At 37.9% G+C, this 23066-nt stretch overlaps 2 protein-coding genes across 2 annotated transcripts; both read right to left on the bottom strand.

Annotated features, from left to right (window-relative positions):
• Window positions 1–4256: 4256 nt before the first annotated feature.
• On the bottom strand, window positions 4257–5370 carry LOC106791403 (uncharacterized protein P19A11.02c-like). Its single transcript, XM_014757021.1, has 3 exons — window positions 5144–5370; window positions 4806–5023; window positions 4257–4756 (listed from the first exon to the last, which is right to left on the bottom strand). The coding sequence occupies exons 1-3, from the start codon at window positions 5368–5370 to the stop codon at window positions 4257–4259; spliced, it is 945 nt and encodes a 314-aa protein (XP_014612507.1).
• Window positions 5371–5477: 107 nt separating this feature from the next.
• On the bottom strand, window positions 5478–10459 carry LOC106791404 (uncharacterized protein YBL113C-like). Its single transcript, XM_014757022.1, has 4 exons — window positions 10388–10459; window positions 6577–6974; window positions 6108–6411; window positions 5478–5726 (listed from the first exon to the last, which is right to left on the bottom strand). Exons 1-4 carry the CDS (start codon window positions 10457–10459, stop codon window positions 5478–5480), a joined length of 1023 nt encoding a protein of 340 aa, XP_014612508.1.
• Between the last annotated feature and the right edge of the window lie 12607 nt (window positions 10460–23066).

Genomic DNA, 23066 nt, shown 5'->3' on the forward strand with positions numbered 1-23066 from the left:
ATGTCCATTTGTCGTGGCAGTCGCAGTTGTATGTCTAATGGCAAGTGCAGTTGCCGTAGAAGTACCAGCAGCATGTACAGTTATAAATGCAGTTTCAGTTGAATTTGCAGTTAAAGTTGCTTGCGTATTTGCAGTTTATTATGCTGCTGCAGTTGCCTTTAAAGCTGCTGTGGCATTTGCATTTGTATGTTCTGAGAAGCTGCATATGCAGTTTTTATTGCAATTGCGTGTGCATTTGCAGTTACAGTCGCATATGTTTGTATAGTTGCATATGCAGTGGCAGTTGTGCTAGGAGCTGCATGTATATTTGCATTTGCAGTTGCAGATTCCTGTGCAGTTGCAGTTTTAGTTTCAGAGGCAGTTGCAACTGCTAATAAAGTTGCAGTTATATTTGCATTTGCTGTTTTATGTGCAATTGCTTGGGTACTGGCAGCTGCATTTGCAGGTGCAATTAAAATTGCAGCTTAATGGTGCTCAAGTTTCAGTTGCTTTTGCATAGGCAATTGCAGATGCATGTTTAATTGCAATTTCAGTTGCATTTGCAGTTGCAGTAGAAGTGCTAGTTTTAGTTGTCTGGAAAGCTGCAAGTGCAGTTTTATGTGCTGTTACTAATGCAGTTATTGTTTCATATGCTTTAAATGGTTCACGTGCTGTTTAAGCTGCAGCTTCTGGTGCATAGCTTGTGGCTTTGGCATGTAAAGTTTTCGTTGCAGTTGAATTTGCAGTTTACTGGGCAGTTGCTTCTGCAGTTAACTGTGCAGCTCAAAGTACAGGTATAGTTGCAGGTACATTTTCTGTGGCAGTTGCAGTGCTTTTTGCATTTGCAGGTGTAGAAGCATTTTAATTTGCTGTTGCAGTTGCAATTGCAGTCACAGTTGTAGTTGCAGTTTTTTTTGCTGCTGCAATTGTCGCGGCAAAAATATTTGCTGTTGCAGTTGTAGTTGCATTTGCAGTTGCAGTTGCATTTGCAATTGTAGTTGCAGGTTATTTTGCAGTTGCATATAAATGTGCAGCTGCAGTAGCAGTTGCAGTTGCATGTACAGTTGCAGGTCTATCTGCATTTGTAGTTGCATTAAGAGTAGCAGTAGCATGAGCAGTAGCAGTTGCAACTTCTGCTTTTGTTGCCTTTTTAGTTAAAGGTTTATTTAAATTTGCAGATTAAGTTGCATATGCAGTTGCATGTGCACTTAAATTTTCTTGTTTATTTGCTGTCAAATATGCTGCTGCAGTTGCCTTTTCTGCTGCAGTGGCATTTGCAGTTGTATGGGCTGTGAAGCTGCATATAAGGTCTAATATGCAAATGCCTGTGCATTTGCAGTTTTATTCGCAGATGTGTGTCTAGTTTCAAGTGCAGTTGCAGTTACAGTGTTAGTTGCATGTGCAGTTCAGTTGCATCTGCAGTTAAAGGTGCATTTGCAATTGCAGTAAGTGGTGCATTTGGAGTAACATATGCATGTGCTGTTGTAGTTTAAGTAGACTGTGCAATAGCAGTTGCAGATGCAATTCCGGATTTTAGTGCATTGAAAGTTGAAAATGCATAGTAAGTTGTAGTTGCGGTAGCATGTGCCCTAGCAGTGGCAGTTGCAGTTGCATCTTCAGTTAAAGTGGCAGTAAGAGTAACCGTAGCATAAGCAGTTTAAAGAGCATTGGCAGTTCCCTGTTTAGTAGAATTTGCAGTTTTATAGGCTAGGGTTGCTGCAGTTAAATGTACAAATTTAGTTGCAGATGCAGATGCATGTTTAGTTGCTGCTAGATTAGCAGTTTTTGTTGCATATCTTATTAAAGTTGCAGTTGCAAAAGCAGTTGCAGTGGCAATTTCATGTGCAGTGTTAGTTGCAGATAGGGTTGCATGTGCAGTAGCAGGTGCATCTACAGTTGTAGTTACAGTAAGAGTAGCAGTAGCATGTGCTGTAGCAGTTGCTTTTGCAGCTTTATTTGCCGTTTTAGTTACAGTTGTATTTAAATTTGCAGATTTAGTGGCATGTGCAGTTGCATGTTGATTTGAAGTTGTTTGTGCATTTGCAGTGAAATATGATGCTGCAGTTGCCTTTTCTACTGCAGTAGCATTTGCAGTTTTATAAGCAGTAAAGCTGCATATGCATTCTTATATGCAATTGCCTTTACATTTACAGTGGCAGTCGCAGATTTGTGTCTAATTACTAGTGCAGTTTTAGTTGCAGTAGCTGCTGCATGTATAGTTGCAATATGAGTTGCAGTTGCATGAATAAATGCAGTTGCGACTGCAATCGCAGGTGCATTTGCAGTTGCATTTATTGTTTCATTTAAAGTAGCATATACATTTGCTGTTGTAGCTTTTTTAGCATGTGCAAAAGCAGTGGCAGTTGCTGTGGAATGTGCAGATGCAGTTGCATGTGCAGTTGCAGATAAATTTGCAGTTGCAATTGCAGGTAAATTTGCAGTTGCATTTGCATGTGCTGTAACAGTAGCAGTTGCGTTAGCATGGGCAATTGCAGTTGCAGTAGCAGCTGCATGTACAGTTTCATTTGCAGTTGCAGTAGCATGTTCACTTTCAGTTACGTCTGCAGTTGCCGGTGCATTTGCTATCGCAATAAGTTTTGCATTTAAAGTGGCTTATGCCTGTGCTAAAGTAATTGCAGTTGCATGTGCAGTTGCAGTTTTCTTTTGAGTTGCATTTGTATTTGAATTTGCAGAAGCAGTAGCATGTGCAATCTTAGTTGCATTTGCAATTGCAGTTAGTAGTGCATTTTAAATTGCATATACATGAGCTGTTGTTGTCGCAGTTGCAAGTGCATTTGGAGTGGCAGTTGCAGTAAAAGTTTTATTTGCAGTGGCTGCTTTAGTTGCAGTTGCTGGTTAAGTTGCATTTGCAGTTTTAGTTGCACTCGCTATTGCACGTACAGTTTCAGCTGCATACGCAGTATCACGTAAAGTTAAAGTAGAAGTTGCTGTGGCCCTTGCACTTGCAGCAGCAGTGGCAGTTTTTTTAGCAAATGCAGGGGCTAGTCCAGGTAAATTTGTTAATATAGTTTAAGTTACAATAGCATGTAAAGATGCTGTTGCTTGTATAGTGGCAGTTGCAGTTACATTTGCTGTAGCATGTGCGGTTGCTTGGTCAGTAACAGATTTATGTGCAATTGCTGGAGCATGTCCAGTTCAAGTAGCAATTGCATTTGATGTTTCATGCGCAGTTGCATCTAAAGATACAGTTGTAGTTGCATGTTCAGTAGTAGTTTGAGTTGCAGATAAGTTTGCAATTGCAGTTGCCGTTACATGTGCAGTTAAATTTGCTGTAACATTTTTAGTAGCAGTAGCAGTTGCATTTGCAGTTTTAATAGCAGCTGCAGTTTCAGTGGAATGTACAGATGCAAGAACAGTAGAACTGGCAGTTGCAGTTGATATTACAGTTTACTGTGCAGTTGCTGATTTATGTTCTGATTAAGTTGCAGTTGCAGTTGCAAGGTCAGTTGCTGATGCATGTGATTTTGCAGTTTACTCTGCATGTACTGTCTCATTTGCAGGTAAAGATGCATGTGCAGTTGCCGGTTCTCTGAATAGTGTCATATGCTAATTTAGTTGCTTTTGTAGTAGCAGTTGCGATAGCATGTACTGTTTAAATTTTAGTTGCTGTTGCTTTGCTAAATTTAGAAGCATGTTTACTAGCAATTGCAGTTGCAGTTGCATGTGCTGTTTTAGTAGCAGTTAAAGTGACAGTTGCAGATGCTGTTGCATTTGCGGTTAAAGTTTCAGTGGCATTTACTGTTGAAGTTACAATTGTAGTTGCCAGAGCAGCTGCACTTTCAGGTGATTTCTTATTTTCTGTGGCAGGTACATATTTAGTTTCAATAGCAGTTTTTGTTGCAGTAGAAAATAATTTGCATGTTTATTTGAAGAACAAAAGCAAGATAAAGTTGCAGTTTCATGTGCTGTTTCATTTGCAGTTAAATTAGCAGACGCAGAAGCAGTTGCAGTAGCAGGTAATGATGATGTTGCAGTAGCATTTAATGTTGCAGATGCAGTTGTTGTTTTAGTTGCTGTTACCAGTGCATTTGCAGTGGAGTTACAGTGGAAGTATCAGCTGCAGTTGCCGGTATAGTGGCATTTACCGATTCATGTGCAATTGCTGGTGCATGTGCATTGGCAGTTGCAATTGCATTAGCTGTTGTACGTTCAGGTTAAGCTGCATATGCAGTAGCCCGTAAAGTCGAAGTTGCAGTTGCTGTTGCAATTAAATTTGCAGTTGCAAGGGCTTGTCTAGTAGAGTTTGTTGTTGTAGATTAGGTTGATGTTGCATGTAGAGTTGCAGTTGCTTGTGCAATGACAGTTGCAGTTATATTTGCTGTAAAATGTACATTTGCTAGATTAGATACAGATAGATGTGCAATTGACGGAGCATGTACAGTTCCAGTAGCAGTTTTATCTGCGGTTTCATGCGTAACTGTATGTAAAGATACAGTTTTCGTTGCATGTGCATTATTAGTTGCAGTTGCAAACAAAGTAGCAGTGGCAGTTGCTGTTGCTTTTGCAGTTGAAAGGGCATGTGCAGTTTTAGTTGCAGTGGCATTTGCAGTTGAATTATTATGTGAAGTAGCATGCAAAGATGCAAAAGCAGTTACATTTGTTGTAGTAGTAGCAGACGCCGTAACATGGGCAGTTGCTTGGGCTAAAGCAGTTGCGTGTGCAGTTGCAAGGGCATGTGCAGTTAAAGTTGCAGTTAAATCTGCATTTGCATGTGAAGTTGTAGTGGCAGTGGGAAGTAAATGTGCAGTTGCAATTGCTGGCGCATTTGCAATACTATGTGCTGTTTTAGGGACAGCTACTTTTACATGTGCTGTTGAAGGTTTTGTTGCAGTTGCAGTAGCCTATGCAAGTTCGAGTTAAGGAAAGATGTGCATTTGCCGGTAAAGTTGCAATAGCATTTGCATTTTCTGATGCTGTTGCTGTTGCAGTTGCAGTCTTATGTGCAGTAGAAGTTGTAGAAAAAGATGCAGTTACATTTTCTTTAGTAGTTGCAGTTGTAGTTACAAGTGCAGTTGCAGTTTCTCTAACAGTTTTAGTTGCAGTAGCAGTTGCATTTGCAGTTTTTATTGCAGTTGCAGTTGTAGTTGCATGTACTGTTGCAAGTACAGTATCATTTGTAAGTGTAGTTGATATTGCAGTTTACTGTGCACTTGCCGCTGCATGTGCTTTTAGAGTACTAGCTGCTGTGGCATGGTCTGTGGCTGTTGCATGTTCTGATGCAGTTGCTGTTACAGTTGCAAGTGCTTTTAAATTTGCTACTGTATTTGCTTTGAAATATGCTGCTGCAGGTTTCTTCCTGATGCAGTTGCATTTGCAGTTGAATAGGCAGTATAGCTTCATATGTAGATTTAATTGCACTTGCATGTGCATTTGCAGTAGCAGTCTTAAATGTGTGTCTAGTTACTTTTGCTGTTGCAGTTGCAATAGCAGCTGCATGTAGAGTGGAATTTTCAGTTGCGAGGGAAACAACACTTTTTTTAAAGTATCATACGCATGTCATGACTTAATGCAATAGCATGTGCATTAGCAGTTGCAGTTGCAGTGAAATGTTCAAGTGCAGTTGCATGTACAGCTTCAGATTTATTTGCATTTAGGTTGGCGGGTAAAATTGCAGTTGTATCTGCATGTTCTGTAGCAGTAGCAGTGGCGGTAGATTGTGCAGTTGCAGTTGCATCTGCAGTTAAAGCTGCAGCGAGAGTTGCAGTTTTTATTGCATTTTCATTTGCCTATAAAGTTGCAGTTGCAATAAAAAATCCTGTTGCAGTAGCAGTTGAATAGGCATTTGTAGTTTCATAGAAATAAGTTGTTGTATTTAAATTTGCATTTGCAGTTTTTGTTGAAGTTGCATGTGCAGTTGCAGTTGCTGGGGTATTTTTAGTTCAATATGCAGTTGCAGTTGCATTAGCACTTTTAGTGCAGTTGCAGTTGCATGTGAATTTGTAGTTGCATAGAAATAAGTKGTTGTATTTAAATTTGCATTTGCAGTTTTTGTTGAAGTTGCATGTGCAGTTGCAGTTGCTGGGGTATTTTTAGTTCAATATGCAGTTGCAGTTGCATTAGCACTTTTAGTGCAGTTGCAGTTGCATGTGCAGTAAAGTTGCTTGTACAAATGCAGTTGTTAGTGTATTTGCAGGTGAATATGCGGCTCCAGTTGCAGATGCTGGTATTGTTGCATATGCAGTAACAGTTAAGGTAGCAGCTGCATGTTCGGTTGCATGCGCAGTTGCAGTTGCAGTTGTAGTTGCAGCAGAAAATGCTGTGGCAGTTTTAGGTAAGAAAGCAGTTTTACTTGCATTTGCTAATGCATAGTCTGTTGCTGTTGCATTGGCAGTTTGTAATGCATTTGCAGTGGCAGTTGCAGTAGCCGATGCATGTTTAATTGCAGGTTCTATTTCAGTTGCAGTAGCCGTTCTATTTAAAGTTTTAGGTGAATTTTATTTTAAAGGTAATTTAGCAGTAGCAGTTGCTTTTGGTAATGCAGTGGCATTTGCAAATGCATGTGCAGTAAATGGTTCATGTGCAGATTATTTTAAAGAAGCAAATATGGTCGCAATTGTAGTTGTAGTGTAATTTTGCTGTGATTGTGCAATGGCAAGTTCCCATGCATTTGCAGTGGCAATTGCAGTTGCTATTCCATTTGCAGTATTAAGTGCAATCGCAGAATAAATGGCAGTTGCATTTGCAGCTGCAGTTGCAGTTGCATGTACTGTTGCATTTAAAGTTGATTTTGAATAGTTAGTTGCTTGTGCATGTGCAATTGCCGTTGCAGTTGTCAGTTGCAGTTGCTTTTGCAGTAGGCGTTGCAGTGTAGGGTAATGTGCAGTTGCGGTTTCAAATGCAAATAAGGTTGCAGCTACAGTTACAGTATAACTTAGCTGTGCATTTGCAATTGCAGGTGCCTGAGCATTTACAGTTGCAGTTGCAGTTTGTGTTGCCTGAGCAGTCAGTTGCTGTTGTTTTTGCAGTACCAAATGCTGTTGCAATTTTAAGTTTAGAAGCAGTCTCACCTACATTTGCTAAAGCATTGTCTGTTGCTGTTGTATGAGTAGTTAATGTTGCAAGAGTAGTAGCAATTGAAGCTGCAATTGTAGCTGCTAATAAATGTTCCACTGCTAGTGCATTTTTATTTGCAGTTTTAGTTGCTGTTGTATTTGTGGTTGCATGTGCATGTGCAGTGGCAGTTGCAGTTGCATTTTTTGTTGAGTACTTTTATTTAAAAAACAAGAATTTTTATGAGCTCATTACTTTTATTAAAGTAGAAAGAAATTTGATTAGTTTAGTACTTTCATTCAAATAAAAAGAGATTTAATGAGTTGAATACTTTCATTTAAAAAAAAAAAGATTCGATGAGTTAAGTACTTTCATTTAAATTAAAAAGGATTTGATAAGTCAGGAACGTTCATTTAAATGAAAAAAGATTTGATAAGTTTAGTACTTTCATTTCAACAGAAAGAGGTTATTGGGTTTTGTACTTTTATTCAAATAGAAAAAGATTTTATGAGGTAAGTACTTTTATTTAAATAGAAAGATATTTAAGGCGTTTAGCACTTTTATTTAAATAGAAAAATATTTGATAAATTAATTACTTTTATTCAAAAGAAAAGAGATTTAATGATTTGAGTACTTTTATAAAAACAGAAAGAGATTTGATAAGTTCAGTACTTTTATTTAAATAGAAAGAGATTATTGAGTTGCGAACATTTATTTAAATAATAAGAGATTTGATAAGTGGAGTACTTTTATCTAAATGGAATGATATTTGATGAGTCAAGTACTTTCTTTCAAATCGAGAGAGATTTGATGAGTTGGTTACTTTTATTTAAATAAAAATAAATTTATTAGTTATGTACTATTATTGAAATTAAAAGAGGTTTGATGAGTAAGGTACTTTCATTAGAATGGAAAGAGATCTTATAAGTGTAGTACTTTTATTAAAATAAAAAGAGATTTGATTAGGTAATTACTTTTATCGGAATAAAAAAAGATTTGAATATTTGGGTACTTTAATTCAGATAGAAAGAAATTTGGTTAGCTGTGTACATTCAATTATTTAGAAAAAGATTTTATGAGTTTAGTACTTCTATTCTAATAAAAAGAAATTAAATGACTTAAGTACTTACATTTAATTAGAAAGAGATTTGATAAATTAAGTTTTTTTATTCAAATGAAAATAGAGTTGATGAGTCAGGTTCTTTCATTTAAATAGAATGAGATTTAAAAAGTATAGTACTTTCATTTTAATAGAAAGAGATTTGATGAGTTAAACACTTTCATTTAAACGGAATGAGGATTGATTAGTAGAGTATTTTCATTTAAATGGAAAAAGATTTAATTAGTTAAGTACTTACACTGAAATCGAGAGATTTAATGAGTTTAGTAAATTTATTTAAACAAAGAGAATTAATGAGTTATATACTTTCATTTAAATGGAAAAAGATTTGATAAGTTGAGTACTTTATTCCCCATGAAAAAAAATTTAATTAGCTGAGGACTTTTATTTAAATTAAAAGAGATCTGATAAGTTTAAAACTTTAATTTAAATAGAAAGAGACTTGATAAGTTAAGTACTTAAACTCAAATAGAAAGAGAATTGTAGAGTTTAATACTTTCGTTTAAATAGAAAGAGATTACTTGAGTGAAGTACTTTCATTTAAATGGAAAAAGATTGGTTAAGTTGAGCACTTCTATTTCAATGAAAAAAGATTTAAAATGTCTTATACTTTTATTGAAATTAATAAAGATTTGATGTGTGGAGATCTACTAATCAAATTGAAATAGATTTGTTGAGTTTAGTAATTTCATTCAAATACAGAGAGATTCGATAAGTTAAGTTTTTTCATTTAAATAAAAATAGTTTTAAAGAGTAAAGTATTTTCAATCAAATAGAAAGAGATTTATTAAGTTAAGTACTTTTATTTAAATTGAAAGAGATTTGATGAATTTATTACTTTTGTTTAAAAAGAAAAAAATTTAATGAGACGAGTACTTATATTCAAATGGAAAGAGATTTAACGAGCTTAGAACTTTTATTTAAATAGATAGAGATTTTATGTGTTTAGTAATTTCATCCAAATTTAAGATGATTTGATAAGTTAAGTACTTTCATTATAATGTAAAAAGATTTAATGAGCTGAGTACTTTCATTCAAATGGCAAGAGATTTAAAGAGTTGAGAATTTTAATTCAAATGAAAAGGGATCTTATAGGTTAAGAACTTTCATTTAAATAAAAAAAGATTTAGATAGTTTAGAACTCTTATTCATACAGAAAGTGATTTGATAAGTTAGGGACATTTATTTAAAGAGTAAAGTACTTTCATTAAAAAAGAAAGAGGTTTCCAGGGATGGGTACTATCATTCAAATAGAAAGAGATTTATTATGTTAGGTAATTTCATTCGAACGGAAAGAGATTTATTGGGTTAAGAACTATTATTTCAAAAGAAAAGTACTTTTATTCAAATAGAAAGAGATTTATTATGTTAGGTAATTTCATTCGAACGGAAAGAGATTTATTGGGTTAAGAACTATTATTTCAAAAGAAAGAGATTTAATGAGTTTAGTACTTTTATTCAAACAGATAGAGATTTAATTATTTAGGTACTTTTTTTCTAATGGAAAGAGAATTTGTTGCGTATCCTACGCAACGAGTGAGTAGGGCGAAGCACCTGGGCGTGTACGGCCCTGCCAAGGCGTGAGACACTCGCGACAAAGCAGTATCTTTGTTTTTGGTGGTAACTACGGTAGCGCCAAAATGTTTGTAAGGGCTCCTTTTTTCTTCTAGCTCGCGTGCTCCCACCACATTTATTACGCCAATCACATGTATCGACAGCCGCGTTATGCTCGGGCTTTTCGGTGATTTGTGCAGCATTGCATCGCTATTTTGTATAAAGCTTAGCGCGTTCTTGTGCCTAGCAGCACCCTTGATTAGTCATGGGTGATTCATCGCTCGAGATTCTTCTAGCTTAGAAAGCTGAGACTTGCGAGAACTACATCGAGGAGAATTATTTGTATTACGCAATACTACATCATTTAGGTTCGGCTAGCGACGAGGGACAAAGGCAGTCCTGCATGTGGCCAGAATTATCCTGATTTGTACGGATTCTTCGTCAACGTTTCAACCAGGGTTTTTATGTCAAAAGGCTTTTCTTTAACGAGCAAAACAAAGCGTACTTTTTAGTACTGACTGGACTCAAATACATTTGTTTTCTTTTCCTATCTTTCTTTCCATTAATAAACAATCTCGATATCACCCACACGGGCATTTTTCGATTCACTACTATTCACTGGAGTACCGATTAAGGCATCGGTCGCAGCAGCATTTGTTGGTCCTTCGAGACATATCGCGGAAGCTTCCTCCCCACTCTTCGTCCGGCGTCTATTGTGCATACAGTCTTCTTCAACGGAGGAGAAAGAGGCAATGGAAGACTTCTGATCGAGCAACAAAGGAGGTATTGCGTCATCACTACAAGCCGAGAAGCTTCTATAGTTCCGGTGCGTGAGTACGCTGCACGGGACACTTTATTCAGAGGATTCACGTGAGTTTTGTAATTTCTGTTGCTTGATCATTCTTCGAAGTCGTATTTTTCCTCTCTTTTCTCCTCTTAATTTCGCCTTCTGTCGTGAAAATGCCTCGTTCGATTAGTGCACGTTGTGATGTCGAGCGCGTTGTACGGAGATTAGAGTATGTAAAGAAAGAAGTCGCGCAATTTCAAAAGGCGGTGAGCAAAATAGATCGTACTAGCCCGGGCGATATAATGAAATTAAAGCTTAGAATTTCCAAAGTTGATAAGAATAATGTAGCAATATTAGAGGAGTTGATGAAAAGACTTCCGGTGAAGCGATGGAAACGCTGGTTGACGAAATTCACAATAATGTAGAGTCAGTCATCGATGCTAAGGCGGAGGCGGAGTTGATCATTAATAGAGCTGAATCGATAGCCACCTTAGGCACAAATTCGCCTACCGCGAATCTGTTGTCTCCAGCTAGCACTACGGTTAGTAGTCCGTCCGTAGATAGAATTTACAGAATACCGGCGGTAAAATTACCTCATTTTGACGGGCAGTGTGAGGAATTGCCGAGTTTCGCGGACACGTTTCAATCGGTGATAGGAGATAATACCGCGCTTCGAGATATACAAAAGTTTGCATATTTGAAATCATGCTAATCGGGACCGGCCGCGGAGAAAATAAGAGTTCTGGAAATTACCGCGGATAATTATCCGATTGCGTGGAAGACCTTAGTCGAGTGCTATGACAATCCGTTAATATTGATAAATAAGCACGTGCGAGCTATTTTGGAGGGTCCCCCGATTGACAGTGAATTTCCCTCGTCTTTAATTGCCGCGTCCGATGCGCTGAATGCAAATTATAGGGCATTAGTGGCGACTAAAAAAGTGTTTTTCAATCAATTTCCTATTGCCGTACATCTCTCGCGAGTGGATTCTGCAACACGTATTTAATGGAAACAACGGTATTCCCGAGATGCTTTACCGACGGTGGACGAGTCTGCGGTATTTTTACGCGATTGGGGAAGTGCGCTAGTAAGCGCCACGCCGGCAGAAAAGCCGAGGAGGATTGACAATAGCAGAAGAAACGCGCCGTTTGGACCTGAGAAAAATTTTCGTATAAGGAAAGCGATGCGTGACGAGCCGCGTTGTAGTTCTCCGCGAAATTGGCCGCAAAGTACCGACCAAAGATAAGTTCAAGTTTATTTCTTGAGTGCGACCATCTCGTGTGGCATATGCCGCGAGAAGCAATCATCCATCGGAGTGCGAGCTTTTACGGAGGGCCGGGCCTGAGGAGCGCAAGAGAATTGTGGTTAACGCAAATTTGTGCTTGAATTGTTTTCAAGCTGATTATAAGTTTGCACATGCATTAAGAAAGGCTGCTGCAGAAAAGTGCAAAGGCAGTCATTGTGAGTTGTTACATGTGAAAGAGGCCGTTGCAGAAGGTGCAACGATGGGCATCACGAGTTTGCGTATCCTGGCGGTATCGGAAGTGCATGATGCACATATAAAGCTCAATCACTTGCGTGCACTTGCGCTGCTGCGGCAGTTGTGCATTTGCTAGATCTTGATGGCAGATCACACAGGTGTCTTGTACTCTTTGATTCGGGTTTGAAGCGCCTTTTTTAATGATTTATTTTCGGGAATTTTGTACGAATATCTAAGCAAGTCATGGACGTGCCAATATTTACTTTGAAATTGGGAGCAGAAAATGGCGGTAGAATTGAAAGTTTTATTATCACCAGCTGTAACGAATCGGTTATCTTTGCAACGAATTTCGCGAGAAGARTTAGTTATGCCGGCAGGGATCCATTTAGCAGATCCCAAATTTCATGAGAACGCAAATATCGACGCGAGTCTCGGTGTCGAGATTTTTACATTACTATGACGCTCAKATCAGAGCATTAGATTGAATGAAAGTTAATGGCACCAGGAACTGTGTCAGGATGGCTCGTTATGAAAACAGGAGCCGCGCGTAGTCCGCGGAGCGTTAACTGCTACACAAATACAGTAGAATTGAATTAATTATTGGAGAAATTCTGGAAGATTGAAGAAGTAACTAAGACTAGTATTAGGTCGGACGAGGAAAATTTGTGCGAAGCGCATTATAAAAGTTGCACGCGACGGGATGATACAGGCAGATGTGTGGCAAGGCTTATATTTAAGGGAGAGAATCAGTTATGCGATTCGTACGTGAGCGCGTTGCGAGGATTTCACGCGTTGCGAAGATTACAAGCGTTAAAGCGGTTATTGTCGGGCGAGCCGGAAATTAGGAATGAATAAATTAAATTCTTATCCGAATATGGATAACTAGGTCACATGACAAGGATAGAAGAGGGACCCCACGAAAATACATTCTATTTACCGCATCATGCTGTATTAATGCCGACTAGTCTTACGACTAAATTGCGAGTAGTGTTCGACGCGTCGGCAAAAACCGGCAACGGGAAATCTTTGAATGAAGTATTAATGGTTTGTCCGACCATGCAAGAGGATCTGTTTAAACTTTTAGTAAGATTTAGATCACGCGCTATCGCTATTACCGCGGACATCGCGAAGATGTATCGGCAGATAATAATGGACCTGCGCGATCGCAAATACCAAACTGTACTTTGGTGTCGACAGGAAAGTGAGCCTGTGAAAGCATATAGATTAAATACAGTTACTTATGGAACAGCCTCCGCATCGTTCTTAGCAACGCGTACTTTACATCAACTCGCGAGCGACGAAGTTCACCGATGCCCGAGAGCTGTCATCGTTCTAAAAAGACTTGTTAGCCGGAGCGCGTACAGTTAGGGAGGCAAAGCGATTCCGCGACGAACTAATAAGGATAACTGCAGAGGCAGGCATGCATTTTCAGCAATGGGCGTTAAATTGCGCCGAGATTCTAAAAGACTTAAATACCACAGACTATAACATCGTAAATTTAGATTCGTCAGGCACGGTAGAAACATTAGGTGTTAATTGGAAACGCGGCCGAAGATAACATAGGCTATACGATAAAGCGAGCCGTTTCTATGGCAATTAAAATCAACGTGGGAGAAAAGGTCTCAGCCCGATATATATAAAATATGGCAAGAGTTTCGCCAAAATCTCTACACGCTCGAGGAGATAAGATTCGCGTGTAGCGTAACGTGTAACGGAAAAGCATTGGAAATACACGATTTTTACGGCGCGAGCGTTAAGAAATTTTTGGCGCATTAATACTCCCATGATTTGTTAAAGCGACTAAAAACGCTTTGCGTAGACTTATGGAACGCTATGCTAAATATTCGGACATATATTTCGACAGCACGACTAATTTTATTGATTCTGCGAACGAATTAGAGGCTCGCGTGATCGCGAAGCTTAGTTAATAAAAGATTCAAGTGGCATTTTATCTCTCCCCACTACCTCATTTTGGCGGTCTATTGGAGGTAGCAAGGAAATCTTTTAAGTATCATCTAGTTAGTCTAGGTAGAATTGTCAGCGAAGCAATGTTATCGTGTGAGGCATTATTAATTTACGTCCTCGAGATAGGGGCTATTCTAAACTGGCGTCTTATCACCTACCGGTCTAATGATTTGAACGATTTGCGTGCTCTTACACCTAGTCATTTTCAATTGGATATTATTTTCCGAGTCCKCCAGAGGACGAGTACAGGGATGTATCATTTTGGTATCTATCGCAATAGCAGCACGTTCAGCGGGTGAGACAGCAGTTCTGGAAATGATGGAATAAGGAATATTTGAAAGAGCAAACGCCACTAGGACGTGTCGCAAAGATACATACGAGAGCTGACGAAATAAAACGCATGGCAGCCGCGAAACCTGCCAACTGTCTTGATAAGTGCGGTATTAAACGTCTTTTTTCTTTGCCAAACGATTTAAAAAAAAAAAAAAAAAAAAATTTTTCTTGTAATTTAGTAGCGTTTATTATTGAATACGTATCGTAATATGCGGTTAGCAGTGTATGTATATGTGTTATAATTTGTATTTATATTATGCGTATCTTTTTAAATTTTGAACGGTGCCCGTTCAAGGGGGGGGGGGAAGTTGCGTATCTTACGCAACGAGTGAGTAGGGCGAAGCGCTGGGGTGTGTGCGGCCCTGCCAAGGCGTGAGACACGCACGACAAAGCAGTATCTTTGTTTTTGGTGGTAACCACGGTAGCGACAAGATGTTTGTAAGGGCTCCTTCTTTTTTCTAGCTCGCGTTTTCCCACCACATTTATTACGCCAATCACATGTATCGACAGCCGCGTTATGCTCGGGCTTTTCGGTGATTTGTGCAGCATTGCATCGCTATTTTGTATAAAGCTTAGCGCGTTCTTGTGCCTAGCAGCACCCTTGATTAGTCATGGGTGATTCATCGCTCGAGATTCTTCTAGCTTAGAAAGCTGAGACTTGCGAGAACTACATCGAGGAGAATTATTTGTATTACGCAATACTACATCATTTAGGTTCGGCTAGCGACGAGGGACAAAGGCAGTCCTGCATGTGGCCAGAATTATCCTGATTTGTACGGATTCTTCGTCAACGTTTCAACCAGGGTTTTTATGTCAAAAGGCTTTTYTTTAACGAGCAAAACAAAGCGTACTTTTTAGTACTGACTGGACTCAAGTATATTTGTTATTGTGTTTTATTTTCCTATCCTCCTTCCCATTAATATACAATCTCGATATAACCAGTGAGGGCACCTTTCAAATCACTACAATCCACTGGAGTACCGATTAAGGCATCGGTCGCATCTACATCCTTATAGCGCAATATCGCATGTAGCAACAGATCACGCGATCGACGTGTTTACGACCACGTATACTCTAAAGGGCGTGAACAAAGTGTTCTCTTCTATTTACTTATTTTAATCTCAAATTTCACATATATTACCAATAGCTATATTGAAGGTAAGAACACTTCAATTTGGCACTGCAATGGTTCGCATATTTAGGGAGGACGTTAAATTCCATTTAGTAGAAGAAAATTTCCCTATACAATCAATTGGTATTTTGGGAACAGAGATCCAACAGTCGAAATTTGCTACCATATATTATACAAAAGGAAGTCTTAAATTTTGCTATAAAACAATTCCGTTTTTCACAGACGAAAATATTTGCGTTCTACCGAGAACGTCTCAAATTTGCTACTGTTACGTCGTTAACACTGAAATCGAAGAGGGATATATTTCTCGTTTGAGACTACCTCTAGAAGTCTATGCAGGTGAAGCCTTAGTTAGAAATGAAAACGGGAAAGCACATTTTAAAGTAATAAACACGACTTTGAAATCCGTCTCTTTAGCAATTCCGAGATTGGAATTATTTGAATATAGTACTAGTACTCTTCCGAATTCAGCATCAGATAACTCCGATCCTTCGTCCGAAGTCTGCGATTCCGATCAATCCGAATATCTGCATTATATAAATACCATTTTTGCAACCACCTCTGAAAACATAACTTCGAAAGTAGATATTTCAAAACCTGCATTATCTGTAGCATCCTCTCGAGCAGAATCCGTCAAATCCCTCCTCCGACTTGAGCATCTGTATACGGAAGAGGCAGAATCAGTTTCGAAATTATTAGCTGCTAACGCTGATATTTTTCATTTACCTGACGAACCTTTGGGAAGCACCGACATTTTGAAACACAGAATAGTTACAAGTGACAACATACCGGTCCACACAAAAAAATACAGATTTCCTCCGTTTCACAAGGAAGAAGTTAGAAAACACATCTGAGTTGCTAAAAGATGGAATAATTAGGCCGTCTCTTTCACCGTACAATTCTCCAATATGGATTGTACCAAAAAAAGCGGATTCAACGAGAATTCCCAAATAGCAGATGGTGATCGATTATCGGAGATTAAATGAGAAAACAGTAGGAGACGCATATCCTATACCCAATATAACGAAAATCTTAGACCAACTCGGCGCGGCCAGATATTTCTCGACCTTCGACCTGAAATCCGGATTTCACCAATTTGAAATGCATCCGGATGACCGCGAAAAGACAGCATTCTCGACCCCGTACGGTCATTTTGAATTCAGTAGAATGCCATTTGGCTTGAAAAACGCTCCAGCAACCTTCCAACGGTTAATAGATCATGTTTTAACCGGTTTACAGGGCGAAGAAATGTTTGTCTATTTGGATGATGTCGTTCTTTACGCAAGATCACTTAGCGAAAACGAGACAAAATTTGACAAGCTCGCGCATAGACTCCGTAAGGCTAATTTAAGGTTACAACCTGATAGGTATGAATTTTTAAGGCAAGAAGTCCTTTATCTAGGACACATCATCGGAGAAAACGGTGTTACACCGGATCCGAAAAAATTAGACGCTGTCAGAGAATTTCCGCGACCGAAAAATGTTAAATCTGTGCGGCAATTTTTAGGACTTGCCGGATATTATAGGAGGTTTATTCCTGCCTTCTCTAAAGTTGCTTAGCCGTTAACTAATTTATTAAAAAAGGATGTTCCATTTCGCTGGGAATGTACCCAAGAAAATGCATTTTGCACGTTACGGGATTCATTGTGTAAGGAACCAATTCTGCAATATCCAAATTTTAACTGGCCCTTTAATGTAACAACGGACGCATCCGGGTATGCAATGGGCGCGGTCTTAAGTCAGGGCCCTGTCAAGAAGGATCTGGCTATCTTATACTTCTCGCGGATTTTAAACAAAGCAGAAATGAATTACTCTACAATTTAAAGAGAACTTCTGGCAGTAGTATATGCGACAACCTATTTTAGGCCTTATTTATACGGCCAAGAGTTCACTCTGATAACTGATCACAAACCGATAGTTGGGCTGAAGTCAATAAAAGATCCGACTTCGAGACTCGTAAAATGGAGTTTGAAGTTAGCAGACTATTCATTTAAAATCATATATAAACCCGGAACTGCTAATGCTAATGCAGATGCCTTATCTCGAAATCCAACGGAGACAAGGAGCGTACTCCCTGTATATGCGGATGATTCTGACGATAGCCCAGTTCGATTCAATGTCAGACGCGCGATAACAAGGAACGAAGACTATGACCTCGATGAAACACCTGACAGAACGAACGATCTCAACGTGACGTTACATTTAACAGCTGACGCAAAAATAACAGTAACAGACGATAAATACTCTTACGTCGAGGGTGCCAGTGACTCAGCGGATTATGATAAATTATTTTCTCCGTACACACCGACGAGAATAGACATGCGTTTGAGAATGATAACGGAAAATGTGGGCGAGACAAGGGACTCCCTGCATTTAAGGCGCGACAACTTAATAGTTTTTACGGATCTTTGCGGTACACCTTGTGACGAGGGCGCAAAACTTTTAGATAAGGAAAAACAGCTCCCAAAATCAGGGAAATTAGTGTTAGCTCGTGCTAGGGTAACGAACATTGGAAAATATAAATTAATAATAATACCTATAAAGGAGCGAGCTGAAAGCTCTACAAAATTAGAAACACTAGTAGAAGCGATTAGAGCGATACTTTCTGTTACACGTGAATTAGGCCTTAAATCAGTAAGCATTTCTAAAACACATAGTATCAATGGCATCCCATGGTCGCACATTCAAAAGAAACTTTGTGATACATTCGAATCCGAAATTTGTAAAATTATAATATGCTATAATAAAGTTTTAACCCTAGGACTGAAACAGAGAAATGACATTCTGGTGGGAAACCATTCCTCTGCTATAGGCGGACACAAGGGGGTAACAAAAACCTTTAACAGAATTAGGCAGAATTATCATTGGCCAAATATGAAAAAAGATATACAAGGATTCATTAACAATTGCGAAAGTTGTCAATTAAACAAATTAGTTAGAGTTAAGTCTAAGGAGCCAATGATACTAACTGATACGCCACGGGCGGCATTTGACAAAATTGCCATGGACATTGTTGGACCCCTTCCGGAAACAAAAATGGGTAATAAATATATCCTTACCATACAAGACTTATTAACCAAGTTTTTCATTGCAGTAGCCCTGAAGACAGCTACGTCAGTAGATATTGCAGAGGGCATGGTCCATAAATTTTGTAATCTATTCGGAGCGCCTCGCTCAATTCTGACCGATCAAGGGACAAATTTCACAAGCTCCCTACTAAAAGCAATTGCGAAACAATACCGCTGTATACAAATAAAAACAACAGCATCTAATCTACAGTCAAATGGATCACTCGAGCGTTCGCACATCGTCTTAGTTGAGTATTTAAAACAATTTATTAGTAAAAAGATCATGTGGGATAAATGGCTCTCTCACGCTATGTTCGCATATAACACTAGAACACATGAGGGAACTGGGTTCACGCTCCATGAATTAGTATTGGGAAGACAAGCGAATGCTCCTTTTTGAGAGGTGCTTTCTAACGTTGCCCTTGAGAACACCTACTTAGAATACTATTTAGACTTAGTCCATTAAATCAGGTCAGCCTAGAAAATAGCAAGACAGAACCTGGTGGGCGCGAAAATAATATCTAAATTTTACTATGATCGAAATGCTCGCGGCCAAAACCTTGAGGTCGGAAAAAACGTTTATCATTTGAAGAAACCAATTTCTAAGTTTGGAAACCAATACACTGGCCCCCACCAGATTCCAGAGATTCTGCCTAGAAATAACATCAAAATTAGTTATAAAAATAGAAGTAAAATTGTCCATCGGGACAAAGTAAAATTAACTAGAAATAAAAATTAGGACATTTTTTTTTGATAAACTATTACATATATATATATATATTCATGTAAATTTCCTTTCGTATAAAAAAAAAATGTCATAAAATTTTTTGTGAAGACTGATATGTCGAAACAAGAAATGAAAGTCTTCTTTGTCAAATTTAATGATCCAATTTATGTTAAACTTTGAAAATTGGATATTATGATACGTTTAGCATCGCAAGCCAATATTGCCTAGGTTTTATCCAAACTAAAAGAATATGCAGATACCGACGAAATATGGGAACAGTGAGAGTAAAGTATGTGCTCTCGAGTGTAGAAAATAGCTAAACTCTCCGTTACCCTGGGTCAGCGCGGATGTAAATACGGCCTATGCCTAGGCTTAGGAGTGTTTTTCGCAATATTTATTGGTGTATCGAGAACAACTTGCATCTGTGAAGGACACTGTCCAGAAGATCGACAAAACGGTACTTGCGAAGGAAGACCCGTTGGACATTGTTGTAGCGCTGTAGAGAAAATTCGAGATGCTGAGATTAGAGAATATGTTCCAGAATGGTCTTTTGGATGTTTGCCACCGGATGAAGAGGGTTTTCTTGTAATGCAAGGGCTACCTTGTTCCACATCTAGAAGGAAAAATCATAATTTATTGCAACAAGACGGCTCTGTGTTACAAGGAGTTATTTCCAGAGTACAAGCCTCATCCTATAGCAACACCAGATTCAATAGCTATTGCCTCTGGAGCATCAATAATCATATTAGCTGCTTCGTTATCTGTGTGCTTAATGATTATTTCCATAAGCAATAGTGATAATATATCATAGATATAGATATAGAAGAAAAGAAAGAGGTCCATGTTTAGTAACTTCTTAAGGAACACTTAGAGATTTTATTGATCGGAGTAGTGAATCAGACTCTGGACTATCTCTTTTAGTACAAAGAACTATAGCTAACAAGTTGGCTCTATCTCTATGCGTTGGAATAGGTAGATACTGCGAAGTATGGCTAGCGCAATGGAGAGGAGAATAGAGGCAGTAAAAGTTTTTTTTACTCTGGAAGAAGCATCATGTTGTCCTGAAACTGAAATCTACCAGACCGTTCTAATGAGACATGATAATATTTTAGGCTTCATTGCCGCTGATATAAAAGGAACCGGATCCTGGACTCAAATGTTATTAATTACGGATTACAATGAAAGAGGATCTTTACATGATTATTTACAAACCACTGTACTTGACCATGCAAGTCTATTGGCTATTTGTATTTCTATTGCCTCAGGCGTTGCTCATTTGCATACTGAAATTTTTGGAACTTGTAGAAAACCAGTAATAGCTCATAGAGATATCAAAAGCAGAAATATTTTAGTTAAAAGGAATGATAAATGTGCAATTGCTGATTTTGGTTTAGCTGTACGTTTTATAAGAGTTAGCGGAGGAAACCAAACATCGTGAGGTCACCACGGAACAGTCTAAAACAGCAAGTAGTATGGCCAATGCCGGTCAACCTACCAGAGCTACAAGCGGCCTACAAACCAGGGAATCATTTAGTGAACAATTGCGGTATCGCACGGACAACAAAGCCCTTTGGAAGTTTCGCACTTTACGAAGCACTAGGAAATGGATTCCTACGTGCTTCTCTTAAAGGGGGGAGGTGTTACGTCCTAACGTTAATAAATTTGTTATATTAATAATACAAGCAGAATTCGACATATGTGGTTTATAGTTTATATTTTATATTTTATATTTTATATTTTATTTTCTAATAACTTTAGGTTAGGATTTATGGTGTTTATTTAAATTTAGAATTTATTTGTCACTAAGACGTGAAAGTCTTTTGTAGAACGATACTAATAATACTCCTTTTGTTTTTCTCTGAAAGCTACTCTTTTTCTGTTAGTTTTTGCTTCTTGCGTATTTCTTAAAATTTTATTTTCGTTCCAATCCTTATTGCGCACTATCGCAGGTAGCAACAGATCACGCGATCAACGTGTTTACGACCACGTACGCTAAAGGGCGTGAACAAAGTGTTCTCTTCTATTTACTTATTTTAATCTCAAATTTCACATATATTAACAATAGCTATATTGAAAGTTAAGAACACTTTAATTTAGAATTAAGTCGTCGCTAAGACGAAACCACGTGATCGACGTGTTTTCTTCAATTTTCTTCTATTTTTCTCTTGAATTTCTCATATATTAATATACTTATATTATATATAATTATTTATATATTATATATATATAAATAATGTATGTTAATATATTATAATGGTTGTATTGTATATGTATGTTAATATATTATAATAGTTGTATTGAAACTCGAGAACGCTTAAATTTCGAATTTAAACAATATTGTTGTTATATTTTTGTACGCCAAAATTTTCTCTCCATATAATATTTATTTCCTCCGAGAATAATAATCGTCGGAACATTCTTTTTCAAGGGTTGCGTTTCGCGGAAGAGAAAATTGTGGTTAAGAAAGCATTTTACGTAAGTGGGAGGTACTCCCACTATTGTGAATGGGACTCTGCGTAATAGGGATGCGTTTTTCCCTATATATAGGCTACAGCTTAAACTCGATTGTTGAGTGTTCGCATAAAATTGAGTATATTACACATAATTTGAATAGTTCGCACTAGATACTAAATCTCTGATTTTTGGTAGTAATTGTGATTCAACATTTAATACGAAGATTCCGAAATTTGTTACTAATTATAATTTTTCTTCATTTGTTACTATTTGTAAGTATCCTACTTTTTGTTACTAAGATCCGAAATTTGGTATTATTTTTAAGCTTTTGTTACCGAGATTAGATACTAAGATTTGAAATTTGTTATAAGTAAAGAATAAACTTCTTTTTCTATTTCTATTTTTGAATTTTGTAATTGCTCCTGTGCAATCCCCCTTCTAATACGTAGCAAAGTCGAGTACTTTCATTCAAATAAAACAAAATTTATTGTGTTTAGTACATTTATTTAAATGGAAAAATATTTGATAAGTAAGGAACTATTATTTAAAAAGAAAGAGATTTGATTAGTAGTGTATGTTGCGTATCCTACGCAACGTGTGAGTAGGGCAAAGCGCCGGGGCGTATACGGCCCTGCCAAGCCGTGAGACACGCGCGACAAAGCAGTATCTTTGTTTTTGGTGGTAACTACGGTAGCGCCAAGATGTTTGTAAGGGCTCCTTCATTCTTTTAGCTCGCGTTCTTCTACCACATTTATTACGCCAATCACACGTATCAAAAGCCGCGTTATCCTCGGGTTTTTTAGTGATTGGTCCAGCATTGCATCGCTTATTTGTATGAAGCCCAGCGCGTTTTTGCGCCTATCTTTACTCGTGATTTGTCACTCGTGATTCATCGCTCGAGATACATCTAACTTAGAAAGCTGAGACTTGCGAGAACTACTTGGAGAAGAATTATTGTATTGCGCAATACTACATAATTTAAGTTCGGCCAGCGACAAGGGACAAAGGCAGTCCTGCACGTGGCTAGAATTATTCTGATTTGTACGGATTCTTCTTCAATATTTCAACCAGGGATTTTAGGCCGTCAGGCTTTTCCCTGACGAGCCAAATAAAGCGTACTTTTTAGTACTGACTGGGCTAAAGTATATTTGCTATTAGTGTTTTGTTTTCCTATCCTCCTTCTTATTAATAAACAATCTCGATATCACCCGTGAGGGCACTTTCGATTCACTGTACAATCCACTGGAGTACCGATTAAGGCATCGGTCGCAACAACAGTGTACTTTTATTCAAATAGAAAGATAATGTTTGAGTTTATTACTTGTATTTAAATAAAAAACAATTTCAAAAGTCCAGTATTTTAATTCAATTAGAAAGAGATTTATTCAGTTAGTATTTTTATTTAAATTGAAAGAGATTTGATAAAGAAAATACTTCTGTTTATATAGAAAAAGAT

This window comes from Polistes canadensis, unplaced genomic scaffold, assembly GCF_001313835.1.
Source record: "Polistes canadensis isolate GaletaPanama2010 unplaced genomic scaffold, ASM131383v1 scaffold_304, whole genome shotgun sequence".
Classification (NCBI taxonomy): Eukaryota; Metazoa; Arthropoda; class Insecta; order Hymenoptera; family Vespidae; genus Polistes; species Polistes canadensis.

Coding starts and splice junctions, on each gene's coding strand:
- LOC106791403 (XM_014757021.1), bottom strand. CDS start 5,370: ATGCACATGCAAGTGCAATTAAATCTACATATGAAGCTATACTGCCTA. Junction 5,024..5,143: donor CATGCAGCGGCAAGTGCACA/GTAAACTGCAAT, acceptor TAAAACTGTTAG/AGAAACTGCAACTGCACTTG. Junction 4,757..4,805: donor CAAAACCTTCAACAGCACAT/GTAAAAGTAGCT, acceptor CAAATGCGCCAG/CAATTGCAACTGCACATTTA.
- LOC106791404 (XM_014757022.1), bottom strand. CDS start 10,459: ATGACGCAATACCTCCTTTGTTGCTCGATCAGAAGTCTTCCATTGCCT. Junction 6,975..10,387: donor CTCCTCCGTTGAAGAAGACT/GTATGCACAATA, acceptor AAATTGCAACAG/CATTTGGTACTGCAAAAACA. Junction 5,727..6,107: donor ATACACTAACAACTGCATTT/GTACAAGCAACT, acceptor GCAACTTTATAG/GCAAATGAAAATGCAATAAA.